This window comes from Motacilla alba, chromosome 3 (assembly GCF_015832195.1).
Source record: "Motacilla alba alba isolate MOTALB_02 chromosome 3, Motacilla_alba_V1.0_pri, whole genome shotgun sequence".
NCBI lineage: Eukaryota > Metazoa > Chordata > Aves > Passeriformes > Motacillidae > Motacilla > Motacilla alba.
In genome coordinates, this window is record NC_052018.1 from 109,746,342 (window position 1) to 109,764,352 (window position 18,011).

The window sequence follows — 18,011 nt, forward strand, 5'->3', positions numbered from 1 at the left end:
AAATCATGCGCACACAGCAAACAGCATCCCAGATTCAGAGTTTGGGAGGCCACGCCATGCCCAGCCTGGAGACAACCATGGAAGGGCCTGCAGTGAGCAGTCACTTATTTCTGCATCAACAGACCATGAGCAGCAGAGCTGGAGGAGAAACCTGGAGATGCTGAGTCCATCCCTGATAAACAGAGAAAAGGTACTAAAGCAATCAAAATATGAAAAAGGTACAAGTGCAGGCACTGACATTTTCTGTAACCCTTGGCCTACAGAGAAGTTTACAGAAAGTGATTTAAAAAGAATAAGTCAAGGCATGCTTAAGTTTAGCTAAAGAATTACACAGATCAGCAAACTGCACGACAGCATACACAGATTACCTGAAGACTTATTCAGCTTTGCTGAAAATACAGCAGTGGGTTTTTTCTTTTCTTTAACAGAAGCAGCTTCTTTCTCAGCTTCCTTCTCAAAAGCTCCTGGTTTTACTACACTGACTATCTCTTTTTCAGCAGACAAAGGTGAGGTATCTGTGGCTGGTAAGGACATGGTGGATACTTCAGGCACTTCTCTGTCCACAGCCTCCAAAGACTTTTTCAAGGCATTGCTATCTTCCTCAGCTTTTACTTCTACATTCTTCACAGACAGATCACAGGGCAGCTCTGGGCAAGGCAACTGCTTCTCACCCTGGATCACCTTACTGATGTCTTCACCTTCATCTTTGTGCATTGTGTCTCGGTCAGTGGCTTCTGTCACAAACTCAGGAACAGCTTTAGGATGACCTAACATCACAAAGTCTTCTTCCACTGAGACTGGGGAAGACTCCATGGGTGAGAGAGCTTTGTCATCTCCTGGTTTTGGTTCCATAGCAACAGATACATCGGCTGAATAAGCCAAAGCATCCAGCTCTTCCATTTGAAGAGGAATCTTATCTGCCTTGGCTGTTTTTGCAGGTATTGGCTCAGATGGTGGAGCAGCAACAATTTTGGAAGAGTCCAGCTCGGGTTGGAATGACTCCAGATAAGGCTTGCCCGTGGCAGCAACTGAATCCACCAGTCCTTCCTCCTCATGTTCTTCATCAGTTGAAATACTCTCAGTGGATTTACTTTTTAGGAGGAGAGATGGATCTTCACTTGCTTCCTCAGCAAAGTCAGATATCATTTGGCTATTAAACAGGCCAGCTTTTCCAAACTGTGGAGACAGGGTTCCATCTAGTTCCTTGTCCTCAGGCACATCCTGAGAAATGCTTTCTGTTACCGGTGTCTTTGAATACTCTGTGAAGGATGGAGAAGGAGATTCACCAGAGACCTTTGTTCCCTTGATTAAGTCACATGCAATAGATATATAAGGAGTCTCCAGATCTTCAGGAGTGGTGCTACTCTCACCATCAGGTTGCTTAAATGCCAAAGCCTCCTTTGCTTCCTGGGCCTGTGTCAGTGGTACATTCACTGCCTCTTGGTATACAGGAGGTTTTTCAGCCTCTTTTACATTCTCATACTTGGCAGTGGGCATAAATGTTTCTAGTGGGGAAGCTTCCAGCTGCACAGCAGATGCTTCTGCCCCAGCAGTGCCGGTGCTTAGGGGGGCTTCCATAACAATATCCGGCAATATGGGCGATGGAGCGGCTTCCGAGCCTTCGAAGGGGGGGCAGATTTGCGCCGCGGGTTTCAGAGTCTCCTGCGCCGCCTCGGAGGTTTGCACTAAATCAATCTTGGTTTCATAAGCCAGTTTTGTGCAGGCTGCATCGTGCATCTCGTAGGCCTCCTGCACCAGGTCAGGAGTGAGACCCTCGGGCATGTTTGTGGCGCTGTCGGGTGGCACTGGCGGGACCCCCTGTGCTTTAGCAGGGTCAGCTCCCTGCCCTTCCTGCCCAACTGCTCCAAGAGCAAAATTACCTTGGTCTGGACCCGTCTGAGCTTTCAGTTCTGCAATTTTTTTCTCATCGTCGGTTCTATTTTCTGAAGCGCCTTCCTCTAGTGGAGAAAGAGATTTGCCTTTGTTACCACCAGGACTTGGAGAGGAGTCAAATTTAGTACAAGTGATGTAAGGTTCTTTTACAGCTTCTGGGGTGCTTGGGAAGGAGGGCTCTTCAGCACTGCCTTCACTGTCTCTTTCGTAATCCTTCTGCACAGTCAGCTTACCCACGCCATATTTGTCATCCAAACTGCTCTCCAGCTTGGCATCTATCTTACTTCCAGCATCCTCTCTCATGCTGCTCAGTCCGTGACTAGCACCTTTGACTTCCCATATTGGCTCAAATGGTTTGAAGTCTGCATATTCTTCCCTCCTAAGAGGGTCTTCTTTCAGCACCCCTTTTTCACTATGATCACCACCTCCTCTGTACTGGTCTTTGTTATAGAAGAGATCTTCCTCATTTCTTTCAAATAAATCTTGGGGAGATTCTGGAGACATTTTCAGCTGCTGCGCAGGTGTTTTCTCCAGGTTAGGAAATTCTTCAGGGCTCTCTAGCTGTGTTTTTTCTTTAGCTGGAGATAAAATGGCTGCTGCTTCTTTAGCAAATGGGGTTTGTGAGTATTTAATCTCTGAAACGTCTTTATCATCTCCCTCTGCAAGAAAGGGGTTTCTGGCACTTTTCATAGGTTCTTTATAAACCTCACTGGAGCTCTCTTTGTAAGTGCCTCTTGCAGGAAATCCATCTGAGACGGTACCAAAGGCTGCGTGCTCTTTAAAGGGATCAGCTGAGAGAGGAGAGAAGGAGGGAAGAGAAGGAGCAGGATCAAGCGGGACTGCAGTAAAATCCTCTTGCCCAAGCGACTTAGTGCTACCTGGCTGCTCCTGCAAGTCCATAACTTTTTCTGTGACCGTGGATAGAAAGGAAAGTTAGAGAAGGCAAGTGCTCTCAAAGTCAGTGCAAACTTTCAACAGGTTCACACGATTTTAGCTACTAAAAGGCTCTTCCAAGGTCTAGCGTGGATACTATGAGCCATTAATACACACTACCACTTAAAGCTATTCTACTTCACTTCTAGCAGAGAAGTGAGCAAGAGGCTCAAGAAGCAGCAACTTTATGCAGTGCAAAGATCTCAGTAAAGCTGAAGATGCCAGACAAGTACAGGGGCAATATTAACAAAGCCAGAACAGGAGGGTGGCAAGGGGAGACAGAGACAGGGAGTGTGTGGATGCTTGGGCATAAACATATTGCACAAACATGTGCCAGCAAAGTCTTTTTTTGACACCTTTTTCTAAATTTGTGGATGGTGTACTTAATAAAAACCACTAAATCAATATTACAGGTAAAAATTTCACTTCTTTAAAATACTGCAGAAAGTTACTACAGATTAAATCTTTCTGCTAAATCAGTGAAGCAACTATGCTCTGATGTATTAACCTGTTAACAGTACCAACTCCTCTCCTACATCAAGGGTCCAAGAATTCACAGATGGCTGTATTCTTGTTTATGAAACAGTTTACCATGTAAACAAATGAATGCGCATTAAAATCTGGAATAGATCAACCAAAAAGTCAAAACTGAAAAATGTGACAGAGACTATTCTTGGACCCATGCTGACTTTTAGTAGAGGCAGACTAGTGGGAAAGGGTTAATGAGGTCAGAAAGGCAGGAGGTACTCAGACAAAGGGGAGCAGAAAGAACTTGCCTGCAGAGGAGTGCATCAGAGGCGCAGATGTAGCAGGAAGAGCAAAAAGGGTCTCATCTGAAAAACAAACAAATAACCTCAGCAGAAGGAAGGGCCAGGGTGAAGAGGGGAGAAAGCACACAAGGAGTCAGTTCCCAGTAAACCCAACAGATCAACAGCCAACACCCAAGAGAACCAGGGAACACCATCATCAGAGCCAGGTGATTTGGGAGAGCCCACACCCAGATTTCCCCACTCACAATGGGATCTCTACTGAGGGATCTCCACCCTCCAAGCCAATGAGCGACCATAGGGTGAGACACACCTTGGCAGTTACTCTTATTTTCATTCCCTGACCTTGCACACCACTGGGCAGCTACACCTGCCATTGCCAGTGGCACACTTGCTGAGCTCTCCCCACCCAAGGTCTCCTCACACCCCCACACTTGTGTGAGAGCAGCCCCAAACACTGGTGAGAGTTCAAACAACTAAAGCAAGCTCTGAAACACCCCACAAACACAGCACTCCTCAGGCACAGCCATACTGGGCCATATTCCCTGCTTCACATCTTGACTCTTTTCCTTTTGGTATTATACAGACAAGCCCCCAGAGGAAGCAGTTATTTTAAAGCCCTTTTTGGCATGATCCAAGGAGTGTATTTGGCTTTGCTGAGCTTGCTTTAAGCCCAATATCTCCCAAGACAAATCCAGTTCTCCAATTTCCACTCAAAGCTGCAGTATCAGCCATCATGAAGAAACAGGCAAAGCAAAACCAGTCCTTCTCTGGATTTCAGTGCCAGCTGCAGTGTTTTTCCCAGGTCCATCATGGCCTGTTGGCTTTACATTGATGTGAGAATACTACCACTTAGGCAAATTTATTTCATTCTGAAAAGTGCATAAGGTTTTCACTTTGAGGCTAGTAAAGAATATTTGCAATTTACATCAATTGCATTAGTGGAGCAAGAAATTATATTAAAGCACTTAGATTTTATTCTCAGTACAGACACCGACAGTCTTTAATTTTGCCATGTGCCTGGACAAAATCAAGTACTGAAAAAGAGATGGGGATATTTTTGGCTTGTTTTATTATTATTATTATTATTATTATTAAAAGCAAAGAGTAATAGAAGCAATTGGTTTGAAAAGAAGAAAGGCAAAAAGTGAGAAATATGGTAGTTGCAGCAGCACACACATAATAAACCAGTCAGGCAGGGCATTAAGCTAAGCTGTGTTTTGGCACTAAACACGACTTGTGCAGAAGTGATGCCACTTGGAGACACTCATGACCTGTCTGGCTTATTCAAGGTAATCCCAACAGCAGTGTTCCAAAAATCAAGTCTCCTCACAACCTGCATTTCCTGTCACGCTATACAGTCATTGGGTTTGTTTCACAGAGCATTTATCTCTTGCTGTATTTTTGCGGATTATAAGGATCACCTAAGACAAGAGAAAACAGAGTAAGAAATAAAGTTGAGTGTAGGACTTGGTATTCAGAAGGGTCCTTAATTCCTGCTGGGCCAAAGGCATTTCTGCTCAGTTTTCTAAAAATTACATTTTTCGATTAAGGACCGTATAGAGAGAAACCTCAATTCCAAATTTAGAGCACATTAAAGCAGTGTCACAGCTCAATGGCGGCAAAGCTTTTAAGGACAAAAACCACACTGGAGGACAACTGATGGGTACGTGACACAGAGTCACAGAACTGCTACACCAAGCACCACTACAGGCCCTTGGTTCCAGGGGCTGCTTGGCTCCACATCCCCTGGCTCACCAGGATCCTTTCCACAAGCAGAGACTGCTCCTCAGCCCACACCTTTCCTGAAACCACACACTCTCCCTCCTCCAGATCATCCCAGAGCAGCACAGCCCAGATGTACTGGAAGGGGTCTGTGCTTCGGGGCAGAGGAAAAAGCAGGATGGACCTGATGGCACCAGATTGTGACCAGAAACCATGACAGCCCTACAGAAAAGGGCCTTCCAGGGAAACCAATAGCAAGGCAGTGGAGAGAAGGTGCTGGAAATGCAGGAGGAAGGGCAAACAAACAGAGCAGAATCCACTGGGGGGCAAGGAGGTAAAGGGGAAAACACATAAGTCATCCCTGAAAGGTGCTGGTCCCTTCCTGTCCAAAGGCCAGCTGCAATCTCTACCAAAAATTCCACATTTCAAATCTTTTGAATGCTTTCCAGCCCCAGAGACAGAAGTTTCAGTTTCTGGGGAAGGACACTGGGTTTAAGAGCATGGGCTCTCATTTTTCAGTGTTTCCTTCACACAGCACAAGGCAAAAACTCCTCCTGAGACGTGACTTCCATTTACCCAACACAGTCCCATAAAATCCCTATGCCAGCCACTGAATTCCCAGGTTCTCTTAATGGAAGGATATTATGACCACACCCAAACTTTATTTTCCACACATGGCTGGAGTGTGAAAAGAGATTACATAAAAGCAGTGTTTCCTAACCAGCCAAGGAGAACCACCCACTCTCCCTCCACCCACATCAGAAAGGCATTTTTCCTGCTGAAAGGAACAAGATACAAGGGCTTTTTCCTGCCCTTGTAGGCCCTGTGTAACACCTCCAGGCAAGCAGGGAAAATGGAGTAGGACAACTCCCCATCAGCATCGGTGCTGACTGAACCACCACTCTCTGCAGGGTGGAATTGAAGTGACACGGTGAAAGGGATTTTTCCCAGCAGTGACACTGCTGGGGCATCCCCACCTCCCATGTGGAGGTAGAAACCTCTCAGCTCTGTGGGTAAGTAGGACACTTCTAGGATCCATCACCAGGGGTGGCTTCTCCTATTTGCATTTCAACGGCAGAAATTAGGTGACAAAAAACCCACCCAAACAAGCATCACAACAGAACCAAGTAAAAAAACCGAATACATCAAACTCTGAGCAACACTATTGTCAAGCAAAAGTAGATATTCAAAACACCTTAAATGACATACAAAGCGAGTTTCACTACAAGAAGCTTCACCCAAATACATACAGAAAAAAATCTAGGAGATCTTCTTACAAATCATAACTAAAAACAAATCATAACTTTTTACAAATCCTAACTAAAACTCCTTCAGTAAGATGAACTGCTCAGTTAACGCTTCCATCAGAAGACAGGTTTTGTTTCATGAAACACAGAAGAATGAGACCTCAAAATGAACACAATCTCCATGAAAAGACTTCTTACTCCAAAGTTTTTCAGCCAAAAATTCATAATGATGCAAGTTAGTAGAGTACTTTCAGCATTGCAGCCAAGATAAAGGCTGACCTCTTATTTATGAGTGGTAACACTTTATATGAGTTACTGAAGCACTCCAGTTGATGGCTCTTAAAGAGAACTTTAGAAACTCAGCCTGACTGCATGCCTGTTTTTAACCAGAAACATTCTGTAAATTTTATTTTGGATTTTTGCAAATTAAATATTCCCTAAAAAAAACCCAAAACAAAAAAATCACCCACAACTAGCCCTGTTGCTTCTTTCATTAGCACGAAGTCTCATATTTTAAAGCTGCATTATGATTTCAGCTAAAACATAACGTCCTTCAATGAGAATCAGATTTCAGTGTTGTTTAAAAATAAAGAACCTGACACCAGCGTGACAAAGACGTGTAATTTTAAACCCTCATTTTAATTTTTGCTGATTTCCCACTAACTGCTGATGTTACAAGATGCTGGCATTACCAGCATAAAACTTAACATTTAAATACCAAAATTTCAGATAAAAAGTAGAGAAATAAATGGAGATTTCTCACACAACTAATGAAATGAAAGGTATCTGCAAATATTTTCAGAGAAAAATAGAGAAATGTTTAAAATTAAGTAGTAAACTGACAATTCCAAGAAAAACAATTTATGAGAAAAGAGCCTTTATTCTTCCCAAAAAAAACAAACTTGCCAAAGGAAAGCAGAGGACTTCAGCCTGGTCAGAGAAAATAAGGACTGAGCCAGAACAATTCCTGTCCCTCCTCACTGGATTTGTGTAAGTGAAGGACCCTTCCATCTGCTCCCACGTGCCTCTTTCCTCAGCAGCAGCAGAACTGTGCTAATGTGGCTTTATTGTTCTGCTGCTCTCCTTATTTTTCTATGAGCTCAGCATTAAAACAGACAAAACCCACAGAAACACCGAGCAAACTTCACCTGGTGCCCAGTTTAGCTTTGGCAGGAGACTGCATTAGGCTGCTAGGTGGCAGTTTCAGCCTTCAGGGCTTAAAAACCACTTCCTGGATTAGTTTGCTGGAAAATGCGAGCTAGTCTTAAAACAAAATCAGGCAAAATGGAGTCTAAGAATCCATTTCACCTCTGCAAGCCTAGGAAATGAGCAAGCAAGATACCGACTAACAGGCCAGGGACTGCTTTTACCTTACCGACCTCCCACAGTGGGACATTGTGAAAGGCCTCTCCTGTTAACATAAATATTTAACAATAAAGGAAAACAGAGTAAAATTAATACTCCAAGGAATGGCATCTGTGACATGACTCACAAGTTGTGTAAAAGTTCCACTTGCAGCAACCCCTCCAGGGCAGATATGAAAGAGAAATTGTTCCTTCAATGCACCAAGCTGCTCATGTGCCCACAGTGGAGCTGCCCCAGCAGCATTTCTATCTCAAGCTGTTTAGCAACACACGTGGCCATTTAAAAGTTAATTATTTCAAGTTCTCAGATGCCTAATTTCCTACTGCAGTACAAAACAAGGGCATACAACTTCACCAGAATTTCCTGAGAAAAGTAGCTGCCTACACAAACTCCATTTAAATCATCTCCTGTTATGATGTGATTGTTCTAAATACGGGATTTCACCAAATATTTAAATCATTCAAGATTAAGAACATTAGCTATTAATAGCACCTTTTCACATCATTAGATCAGGCTGCAGAGCCACAGCAAATCATTAGTTTCTCTCATTTGGCTCTTTTTAGTTACAGGTCTAAGTTTTTTAAGAGAATTTTCCAGTTTAGGAAACTATTTGGAAATCTTGGGAGGAAAGTGTGCAAACTACAGAAGATGGGAGTCGTTGAAGATTTAAAGGGGAAAATGGAGCTCCATTGTGGACACCCTGAGGACATCGTGGCTAGGATCACAAAAGGAGCCAAGACCTTTGTTCATTAACAAAGCCAGCTGTAGGTCATTTCAGGCCTTCGTGGCAATTACTGCAAAGTGGAATCCTGCATCACCTGCAGGGAGAGCTGGACTGCACTGTTTGAAGTGCCTGAAGAAAACAAGTTCAAACGAGCATTTTAAATAGTCTTTCTGCAAACAGGTCTCCAGCAAATAACATTTTCTTGTTGTCTAAGCAGAAATCTATAATCAAACTGGTTTATGCAAGTTTTTTCCTATATCATTTTTACATGGTCAAATTTCACAGCTTCTCCTCTTTTAAAATAGCTCCACTTGAGGCAAGCTGCCAGCAACACGGAGACTGTAAAGCACTAGGACAGAGGTGAGCTGTGTGCATTTCCCCTCCTTTTGATCAGCTGTTTAGTGAAAAGAAAGGCTGTTCCACTCCCCTGCAACACCCAAGTGCCAACCAAAGCATGAACAGAGGGACGCAAGGAAGAGACGTTAATCCTGGCTCTAGCACAACGTTCCCTGTTACAATTCCCAGGCTGCCAAATTAAGAACCCACCACCACGATGTTTCTAAAAGGCCATTAAATACCTCAGACACAGCCACCATTCTCACCTCACTCTCGCAACCATTTTGATCACTAACACCAGGGACAGAATCCAAAGCATTTCAGAGAGTGGTTCTCTAATGCCACTTTCTGCTAAGAGTCCCTCACCCACTGAGTGTCAGCCCATCCCCTCACAGCAGGGACAGGATTTTATCAGGCATCTTTTGTTAGCAAAATTAAACAGAGAAAAAAGTCTCACAGTTCAGCTCCAAAGAAACTTTTCGCTCCTCTCACACCACGAGCACACAGCATTCCCAGAAACAGGATGCACATACCTTTCCCAGCCCAGCAATCCACAGGAGCTCACCATGAGGAAATGAAATCCTCTCAGGAACAAAGAGAAAACTGTTCTGCTCCTGTTCTGTTCTCCTCCCAAAGCTCAGGAAGGAGTAAATGGCACAGCTCGGGTAGCACACACCTTAGCTGTACCTTCCCCCTGCAAGGTACCAGCTCCAACACAGAAATTCTGCTTTATTACCCAAATTAGCATCAGGTGCTGGGCAAAGCCTCCCTTTACTGAAGTCAGGTGGCCACAATTAAGCCCAACTGTCCACAGCCCAGCTCTGGTAGCCTGGAATACCCACTTCACAATCACAACTATATTTAATATCTAAATCAAATAATAGCAAAGCAAAACTTTAATTTAGGACCCTCTAAAACACGAGCGTTCCCAGATTCAGCATTTACAGACACCAAATTATACTGTTTCAATGGATTTGATTAAAAAGAAGCAGAAAGAAACAAGCTAGCCAAGTACAAACAGACATGTCCAGCTAGAGACAGCTTTAAATCCAAGTACTCAGTCTTTGGCAACATTTGTAACCAAAAAAACCCTAGATAATTCCTCTAAAAACTAAGTAACTCTTCCTTAAGACCCAGACTCTTTAACCATAAGTTGAAATAACAAAAAGAAATTTGAGTTCTGGCAGTGCCACAAAACAGAAAAATAGAGTAATTACATCAGAACTTATTCAAAGGCAGGAGGTCTAAAGAGCCATGCAAATCCTATCATTATGCAGACATTATCCAATTTAATTTTAGAGATTATACCAATCATAAGATTCCCTTTCACTGATTTGTACAGATGGATTTTTCCCTGCTTTCCCCACAATTAAACAAATTAAGCAGTATTTAGATGAGCAACCTTATCATTGCAGAAGAATGTATTTATTAGCTAAAATAATCTTTAAAGAATAGAGACGAGATGCTACTGATTTCTTTTGGCATCTCTTCCCAACACATTACCTTGTGTGACAAGCCTCTGCCACAAGAGCTTACAGTCTGCAAAATAAATAAAAAAGATGGTGCATAAGATGTCTGATGGATAAGATATGAAAAATAGGGAGCATGAACATGGACTTGGTGTAGCCATCAGTATCTGTAGAATATCTTTTCATTAAAGGGGAAAAGCAATGGGAAGATTCAGAGCCTTGATGTCCTCCTGACTCCCAAGGGGATCAGGTATCAACAGCTCTACAATAGATTTTGGTCAATACAGGTTTTGCCCAACCATTTCATTTTTTTGTCATTTAAAACAGAACACACAGGGAAAACCCAATTTTCTTGTCTATCCGTGTGATCTTTAAAGGAAGGCTTGGGTTTAAAGCACTTTAAATCCACCTCTCTGAGCAGACTGAAGGTGCCCCCAGCAGACCTGGCTGAAGCCCACAAAAGAAGCAGCTTCTCTGCCACCAGTGACATTTTTCTCCTCGCTCGTTCCTTTCTGTTCCGAGCTCCAAGCTGCTCTGCAAGGCCTCACACATGCTCTCTCGTCTGTTTTCCTTGGCACTGCTTTCCTTGCCACACACAGGGGACACAGAACGACAGGCATTAAGGAATTTTCTCTCCTGTCAGAAAAGAGGGGAGAGCAGGGTTCAAGGAAAACTGTCACAAACCAGTGCTGACTGGATAAGCAGGAGGATTTTGACAGACTTGAGAACATTTTTCACTGGCAACAGGAAAGTTTATATTTATCTCAGTCTTGTGTCTGATCTGAAGACATCTTAACTAACATATTCTCCCTAGCTGGTGAAGTTGATGACATGATTGCCCTGTTCATTAAAAAGCTGCCAGTAGAAGCTGGGAGCATCTTCTCAGACACAAAGCAAGTCTCCCAGCAAAACCATGGAGGGTCACACTGGCATTCCCAATACTTCTACACTGAGAAGGGAGATAAAACTGGAAGTGTTTTTTCTTTATTCATCAGGAAGCAACAAATTGAAACAAACCCATTAAAATCATGGGGGAAAGCATTAATTTAAAAACATAAAATCTAACCTAACTTAAAATCTTCATCTTTTGACAGCTACGGTTGGCAGCAGATTGATTATTTCCATTTGAAAGATAAAAAACATTCTACTGAGATAATCTGATTTTCTCAGACTTTGTGAATATTAATAAGGCCATTATTTTACTGCTGTTGTAATAGTTCTTATTGATGGAAAGACCAATTAAAAAAGCCATCCACCAAGCATGTGTCATCTGTCTGGAGAGCAGGATCTCAGTTCTGGCTGTCCTATGCTGCCCTAAAAACTGAGACTGCAGGATAAGTAGAAAATATGCAGTGTTTCCAAAGCATACACAGGAGCAATTTCTATTTTAGATCATAAACAAAGAATTTTTTTTTAAAAACTGCATTAAAACATTCCTTTTCTACTGAGGTCTCACAGTTCACTATTTTTACTTGGCAATAATAGCTCTTTTTTTTTCCTTTCATTTCTAAAGCAGCTTGAGAGTTACACAATTTTCCTCCTACTTCATGTATAAGCATTTCTGAATATCTTAAGACAATTTACCTGTAAGCTCCAAGTTGCTATCTATTTTCTAGCCAAGAAAAAACCAAGAACTATTTCTTTGCCTCCAAACTAGAATCCAAAGGACATTTTCAGACTGAACTATACTTCAGTAATTTTTCTATCTGAGTTTCATAGTTACTATAGAAACCTGTCAGCACAAATAAAAAGAAGAAGCTTCTGTCAAAATATTAACAGAAAATAAAGAAATATCACTCCAGCACACCAAGTGCTCCAGTTGAAGGTTAACCACCCTTCGTTCCTTCCCAGCACACAAAGGCCAGGATCACAGGAGAGCCATCAAGCTGCTGGGTGTGGCAGAACGGACATGGAAACAGGCAAAGCCTCAAAATCCCCTCAGAACTGTGTGGCCACCACCAGAGCCCCCCAGAATTCCAGCAGCCTGGGAACTGGGCTCCAGGGTTAAGAAGACTGATGCCCTAAATGCCTCCTTCTAAGCAGCCAGGCTCTTGGACTGAGTGCTCTCCAAACTCCTGGGCACTGGAGGAGGAGGAAGCAAAATGAACACGTTTGCTTTCTCAGCAACTTTGAGAAAACCTCTGACTGGGAAGCCTGAACACTCCCCTCAGCTTCCACTAGTGCTGCTGTTTGTGGTTATCTGTGAGATAAGAAAGAGGTTCTGTGGCCACCAGTGGTGATGCAACAAGGCAGTGGTCACTCCATAGCCATGCTGGAAGCTTCCTTAAGTACAGGCTGGGAGGAGGGGAAGGAGGGCAAACAAACAGCAGCTCTTCACTGTCTCCTAAATTGTGGTTTGGAGGATTTCATCTCCAAGGGGAAAACTCCCAGTGCAATTCAAAACTTCCCTGAGGGCTACATCCATCGTTATAGGGTAGGTGGAAGCCGTGTGGTTTTATCCTGGAAAGTAAGTCCAGGGACACACACACAAAGCAAACATACCGTCAAACTTGGCAGGACTATCCTTGCACACACTTCTGCTTACCAGAAGTCAGGGCTTCTGAAACTCTTACAGCAGCTCAGTTACAGAAGCAGGCCCCAGTGCTAGACACTGCACATGACAATGAATAAAACTGAATAAATGAAATGATCCTTTGTTGAACTCATCAAGATGGGAACATGAGATGTGAAAATGAAGGTTTACTATACCAGACAAATTGCTGATTATTCTCCTCTCTACAATAGATTTTTGCTAAAAAAATCACATTCTAAGTTAGATGACCCCAGTTATGAACATCTCTCTTACAGCTTTCCTCACTATACTTGGGAAAAGACAATGTCTTGCACCTCAGAGAAACACCAAAGATCAGTGGGTACCTATTTTAATAAATGAAGGGTGCAAATGAAAGTCACCAGTGATAGCATTCAAGGACAATTCTGTTTTTTCCAAGTCATGCTGCATCCTGTCCTTAAAATGCACATAACTCCTCTGAAGGAGTCCATGCAGACACAGCAGCACAACAGAAAGAAATCTGAGGAGCAAATATGCTGGTTTAGAACTTGGATCAAATGCAAATGCAGGACGAGCAGGGTAAAAGGTTCACTCGCTGGGCTGAGCAGAAGCAAGTATAGATCTGCATTTATTCAGCACCTCCTGCGGCTGGGCTCAGCCTGGCCAGGGACAGCTCCAGGCAGCTCTGCTGACCTCCGCTTGACACTGTCTGGCAAACCTTCCTGAGACCTCTCCTCAGCACGGATGAATTCAAGAAAAAATCCTATCTAATCACATGGAAAAGCAAGACTAATTAATAAACTGGCCCTCCACAGCGTTTGCATATGTATTTAACCCAGGTCAGCTGAAGGCAACAGACATACAAGGAAACATCTTTATTCTCTCTGCATGCTGGCCTAGGGCCAGTCTGGTGGATTTCATGCACAGGCTTCTGGTAAGTGCAGTTTAACTCCAAAACACATCAGTCTCTTCCAGGAAAGTAATGTACGACCCTCCTTTTGCTGCAGAATCTAGAGCTTGAAGAAGCAAAGTGGTATCTACTCATCATAGTACGCTGGTTATTCTTACTTTGGGCAGCTAGCCAAAAGAAGGGGTATTATTTTGACAAATATAACTAACTACCTTTGACCTTTTTTTGCACCCTATGTAAATTCAGGTAATCAAAAGATTTAAGCTGTAATCTTGCCAGAACTGTAGTTTCTGCTACTCACAAAACAGCAAGTACAAAAACCCCAGAAATCATTCAGGAGAACCCAAGTCTGACTGCAGAGCTCCTGCTTGTTTTCTGCTCCTGCAAATATTTATATTAGCTCTTCAGAAGGTAGGCTGCTGTTACCCTGTCAGAGACTTGCATTATATATAATTATGTCACAATGATACTGAATACTCTTAAGTGTGTAACTAAAAGCCATTACAAAGGTTTTCTTTTTAAAAAAACACCTCCATATATACATAAAATCCATTTCAATGGGCCATCAAGCAGGCAATACATTTTTGCTATTGTTCCACAGCCAAAAGGCAGCACCAAGGCCAATTGTTGCAGATGAAAGAAGCCTCACTATTCCCTGCTACAGGCCATACTCTCCTCCTGGAAACAGAACTTCAAAGTTATTTGCCTCAAATTCTCATAAATGAAAGCATTAGATTTCAAATACGAAGAGTTTTTTTTCAAAATTTCTAGACTGTGAATTGCAATTCTTCAGTTAGACCTTAAATTCAAACGGCAGAGCTCAAAGTAAGTGAAACGACAACTCTGCAGAGAGCAAACCACAGGGCCACGTGGCTGTCCCTGCCATGGTCACCCCGCCACTGGTTGCAGGCAGCAAATTCATTTTGCAAGTCTCCCAGCATGACTGAGAGCGAACTCGTCTGAAGCCAAGCCAAATATCTTGACCCAGACTGTTTTAACACCCACTGCTAAATGCAAAACTAACAAATATTTGATGTTTAAATGGATATTTAACACGATGTGCACTAAGTGCTCCTGCATCTGAGAAGGCCCAAGTACTCACGAGATAACCTGGCAATGCTTTTATCCACATAATTTGCTCTCATCCAGGAGTTTCAAGTACAGAGCTTCTAATATTTCAACTCATCATTAGATGAGCATTGTGTTACAACACCTTGTCTTTGGAAACCAGGCCTCCCCCAGATGCCAGTCCTTACTTCAGAGCCCTAAATTAATCATCACTGACAAATTAAAATAACTCCTTGATGCCACTTCTCAGCTATACTACGCAATTCTCACAGTTGGGTCTTTAACACGGAACTATTTCAGGAATTACTGTGCTCTTTTTGCCTTATCCTTCACGGTCAGAGAGGAAAAAAAACCAAATCACTTCCAGAAAACACACTTTCATCCCTCCTTTTCAAAGCAACATGATTCGGTAGATCCTATTTCTTCCATTCAGTTCTGTTTAAACCATCCAGAGCTCCACTCAGAGAACACGCCTAGAAAAAATTCTGTTCATCCATCATATAGAATCCCTCCTCTTCAGTCTGTTGCAAGCTTTTGTCATCATCTGTCCTCCAAATGGTGGAAACAAAAAAAAAAATCCATCTCCTCGGCATATTGCTACATAGAGAGCTTCCAGAAGAACAAAACAAAGTAGGATTCGTGAAAGACAACAGCACAAGTAACCATAAAGTCCCATCACACATGCAAATAAGATGCATTGTGAAACTTCCCCTGGAAAAAACTAAATTCAGGTTTTAACAGGCCTTTTAAAAATTATTGTTCCAAATGCTTTTTTAATTAGCTCTTGAGTGTCATGGCCCCTCATACTGTGGTGTATAGTTATTATTGAAATCCTGCATCTTTACAACGTACCAACACCACAACAGCAATGAAGATAAGCACACACCATGACGATCTCAAGGCACTTGAATTCGTTCCTTTTCACTGTTTTGGCGGCCTCAAGTCAGCTCTTTTACTTTGACTTAAGGGGAAGTGGAGCCAAAGCACACTCGCAATCCGCATGCAAGGCATTAGTCATGCGGGTCAGCTCCCGGATTAGACCTGAGAAGGGCTCTGGCAATCGGGCAGCACCAGCAATTGTTGGGGGGTGACACGCCCTCCGCTCCACAGCCCGGTGCTCCGGCGAACCCCCACATTACGGGGCGACGCCTTGGAGAAGCCCCAGGGGACAGCCGTGGCTAAGCCGCGGCCATCCAGGACGCGAGGCTGACATTCTTCTCCAGGACTGCCACACCTAGAGCAGCGAGCAGCCTGCTCTCCCTTTGTGCTACCACGCATTCCTCCCTAGGTCACCGGGCTCCTCTCGGGGGCTCAGCCCCGCAGTCCGTGGCCGGGGCGCGGCGTCCCCACGCAGGCTGCGGGCCGCGGGGCTGTGCCGGCCAGGTGGAGGGCCGGCGGCTCCGCAGTCCCTCGCCTCGCCCCTCCCTCCAGGCGCTGTGTTAAACATGAGTAAGATTACAAGTATCTTATGTTTCCCTCCTCCCCCGCGCTCCCACGCCCAAACCCGCAGTGCCGGGCCGCCCCGGGGGGAACCGTGCCTGGGACAATGCGGCGATGGGAGGGCTCTGCGCCGGGAGAGAAGCGGCCGGAGCCGCGAGGACGCTGCGGCCGGTCCATCGGGATTCGGCCGGTACCCCGGGCAGGGCCGTCCCCGCGGGGCTCAGCCGGTATCCCGGACACGGCCGGTGTCTCTGGCCTCGGCCGGTACCCCGGGCTCGTCTGCCGCTCCCCCCGCGACGCGGCCGTTGCCAGGCGGCGGCGGCGGCCTCGCCCCCCGGGCGGCCCATGTGCGAGGCGGCGGCCGGGGCGGCGCTTCCCCCTCCCGCCATTAGCATAACACAGAGGGGAGGAGGAGGGAAAAAGAAGAAATTACAATTAAAAAAAAAAAAAAGAAAAAAAAAAAAGAAAGAAAGAGGAGGGGGAGCCCTTTCTCCAGCATGAGCTGCGGCGGGGCCACGGGGAGCGGGGCCGCGCCCGAGCGCGGCTGAGGGGAGGGCGCGATGCCGCAGGAGGCGGCCGAGGACCGGCAGACAAAGGGAACCTCCCGGCGGGGCAGCGGGGCTCGGGAACCGGAGCGGCTCGGGTGGAGGCTCCCCCGGCCGGCCGCCGCCCTCTCCGGGCCCGGGGCGGGAGCACTCACCAGCTGAGCCGGAGGAGGACCCTCTGCTCCGGGGGACAACGGCAGGCTCGGGCTTGGGCGGCTGGGGCTGCGCGGGCCGGGCGGGGGCCGGGACCTGCTCCTGCGCGGGGGACGGCGTCGTGGCAGAGGAGGAGGAAGAGGACACGGTTCCCCGGGGGCTCCAGTCGGGCTGCGGCGGCTCCGGAGCAGCGGGGCGGGGCGGCTCGGCGGGGCCACCGAGGTCCAGCAGCTGCGGTGGCCGCTCCTGCGGGGCTGCGGCGGGAGCCGCGGCAGGCTTCCTCTCCATCACCTCCAGCTGCTCGTCGAAGTCTTCGTCCTCGTCTTCCTCTTCCTCCTCCTCCTCCTCCTTCTCGTCGTCGAGCACGAACTGGTAGTTAAACTGTGGCTGCTGCGGCCGGGCTGGCCCGGAGGAGGAGGAGACCAGGGGCGACTGGTCCAGCTCGTCCATGGTGCCTGGAGCGGGCGGAACAATGAGTAGTGCGGGAGCGGGGGGAGGCGCGGGCTGCGCTGCCGCCGCCGCTGCGGGACCCGCACTCCACGCCCTGTGAGTCACCGCCCGGGAGGCGCGGGCGCGGCCGCCCCGCCCAGCGCCCGGAGCGGCGGCGATACCAGCCAATGGGAGCGGGAGAGAGCAAGGAGCAGCCAATGAGGGCGGGCTCGGGCGTGATCTCTCATGAATATGCATGAGATGGGCGGGCCCGGGGGCTAGCGGAGCGGGGCTGAGAAGTCGGGTAAAGTTCAGCGCGGAGAACGCGGGTGGGGCGGCAAAGGAGACGGGGCACGGCCCGGGGCCCCTCCATCCCCCCGCGACAGACAGCCCGGGAGCCCGCGGCGTGATTCACCGCTCTCCTCCGCCAGGAGTAGTGTCATCCTCTGGTTTTTTGTTGTTTTAAACAGCGGCCAGAAACCCTCAGCGATTTCC

At 46.0% G+C, this 18,011-nt stretch overlaps 1 protein-coding gene across 4 annotated transcripts in view; it reads right to left on the reverse strand.

Moving 5' to 3' along the window:
- RTN4 (reticulon 4) overlaps nucleotides 1-17,662 on the reverse strand; it is a 40,737-nt gene extending 23,075 nt beyond the window's left edge. The window contains exons 1-3 of one of the 4 annotated variants that reach the window (XM_038130467.1): nucleotides 17,090-17,662; nucleotides 3,603-3,659; nucleotides 369-2,801 (exon numbers count right to left, since the gene is read on the reverse strand). In XM_038130467.1, the coding sequence (XP_037986395.1) occupies nucleotides 369-2,801; nucleotides 3,603-3,659; nucleotides 17,090-17,537 (2,938 nt within the window). In that variant the 5' untranslated portion in view covers nucleotides 17,538-17,662. Of the gene's footprint in view, nucleotides 1-368; nucleotides 2,802-3,602; nucleotides 3,660-16,487; nucleotides 16,705-17,089 lie in introns of those variants that run through there. The other 3 variants (XM_038130468.1, XM_038130469.1, XM_038130470.1) reach the window with 3 other exon arrangements.
- Nucleotides 17,663-18,011: the final 349 nt, after the last annotated feature.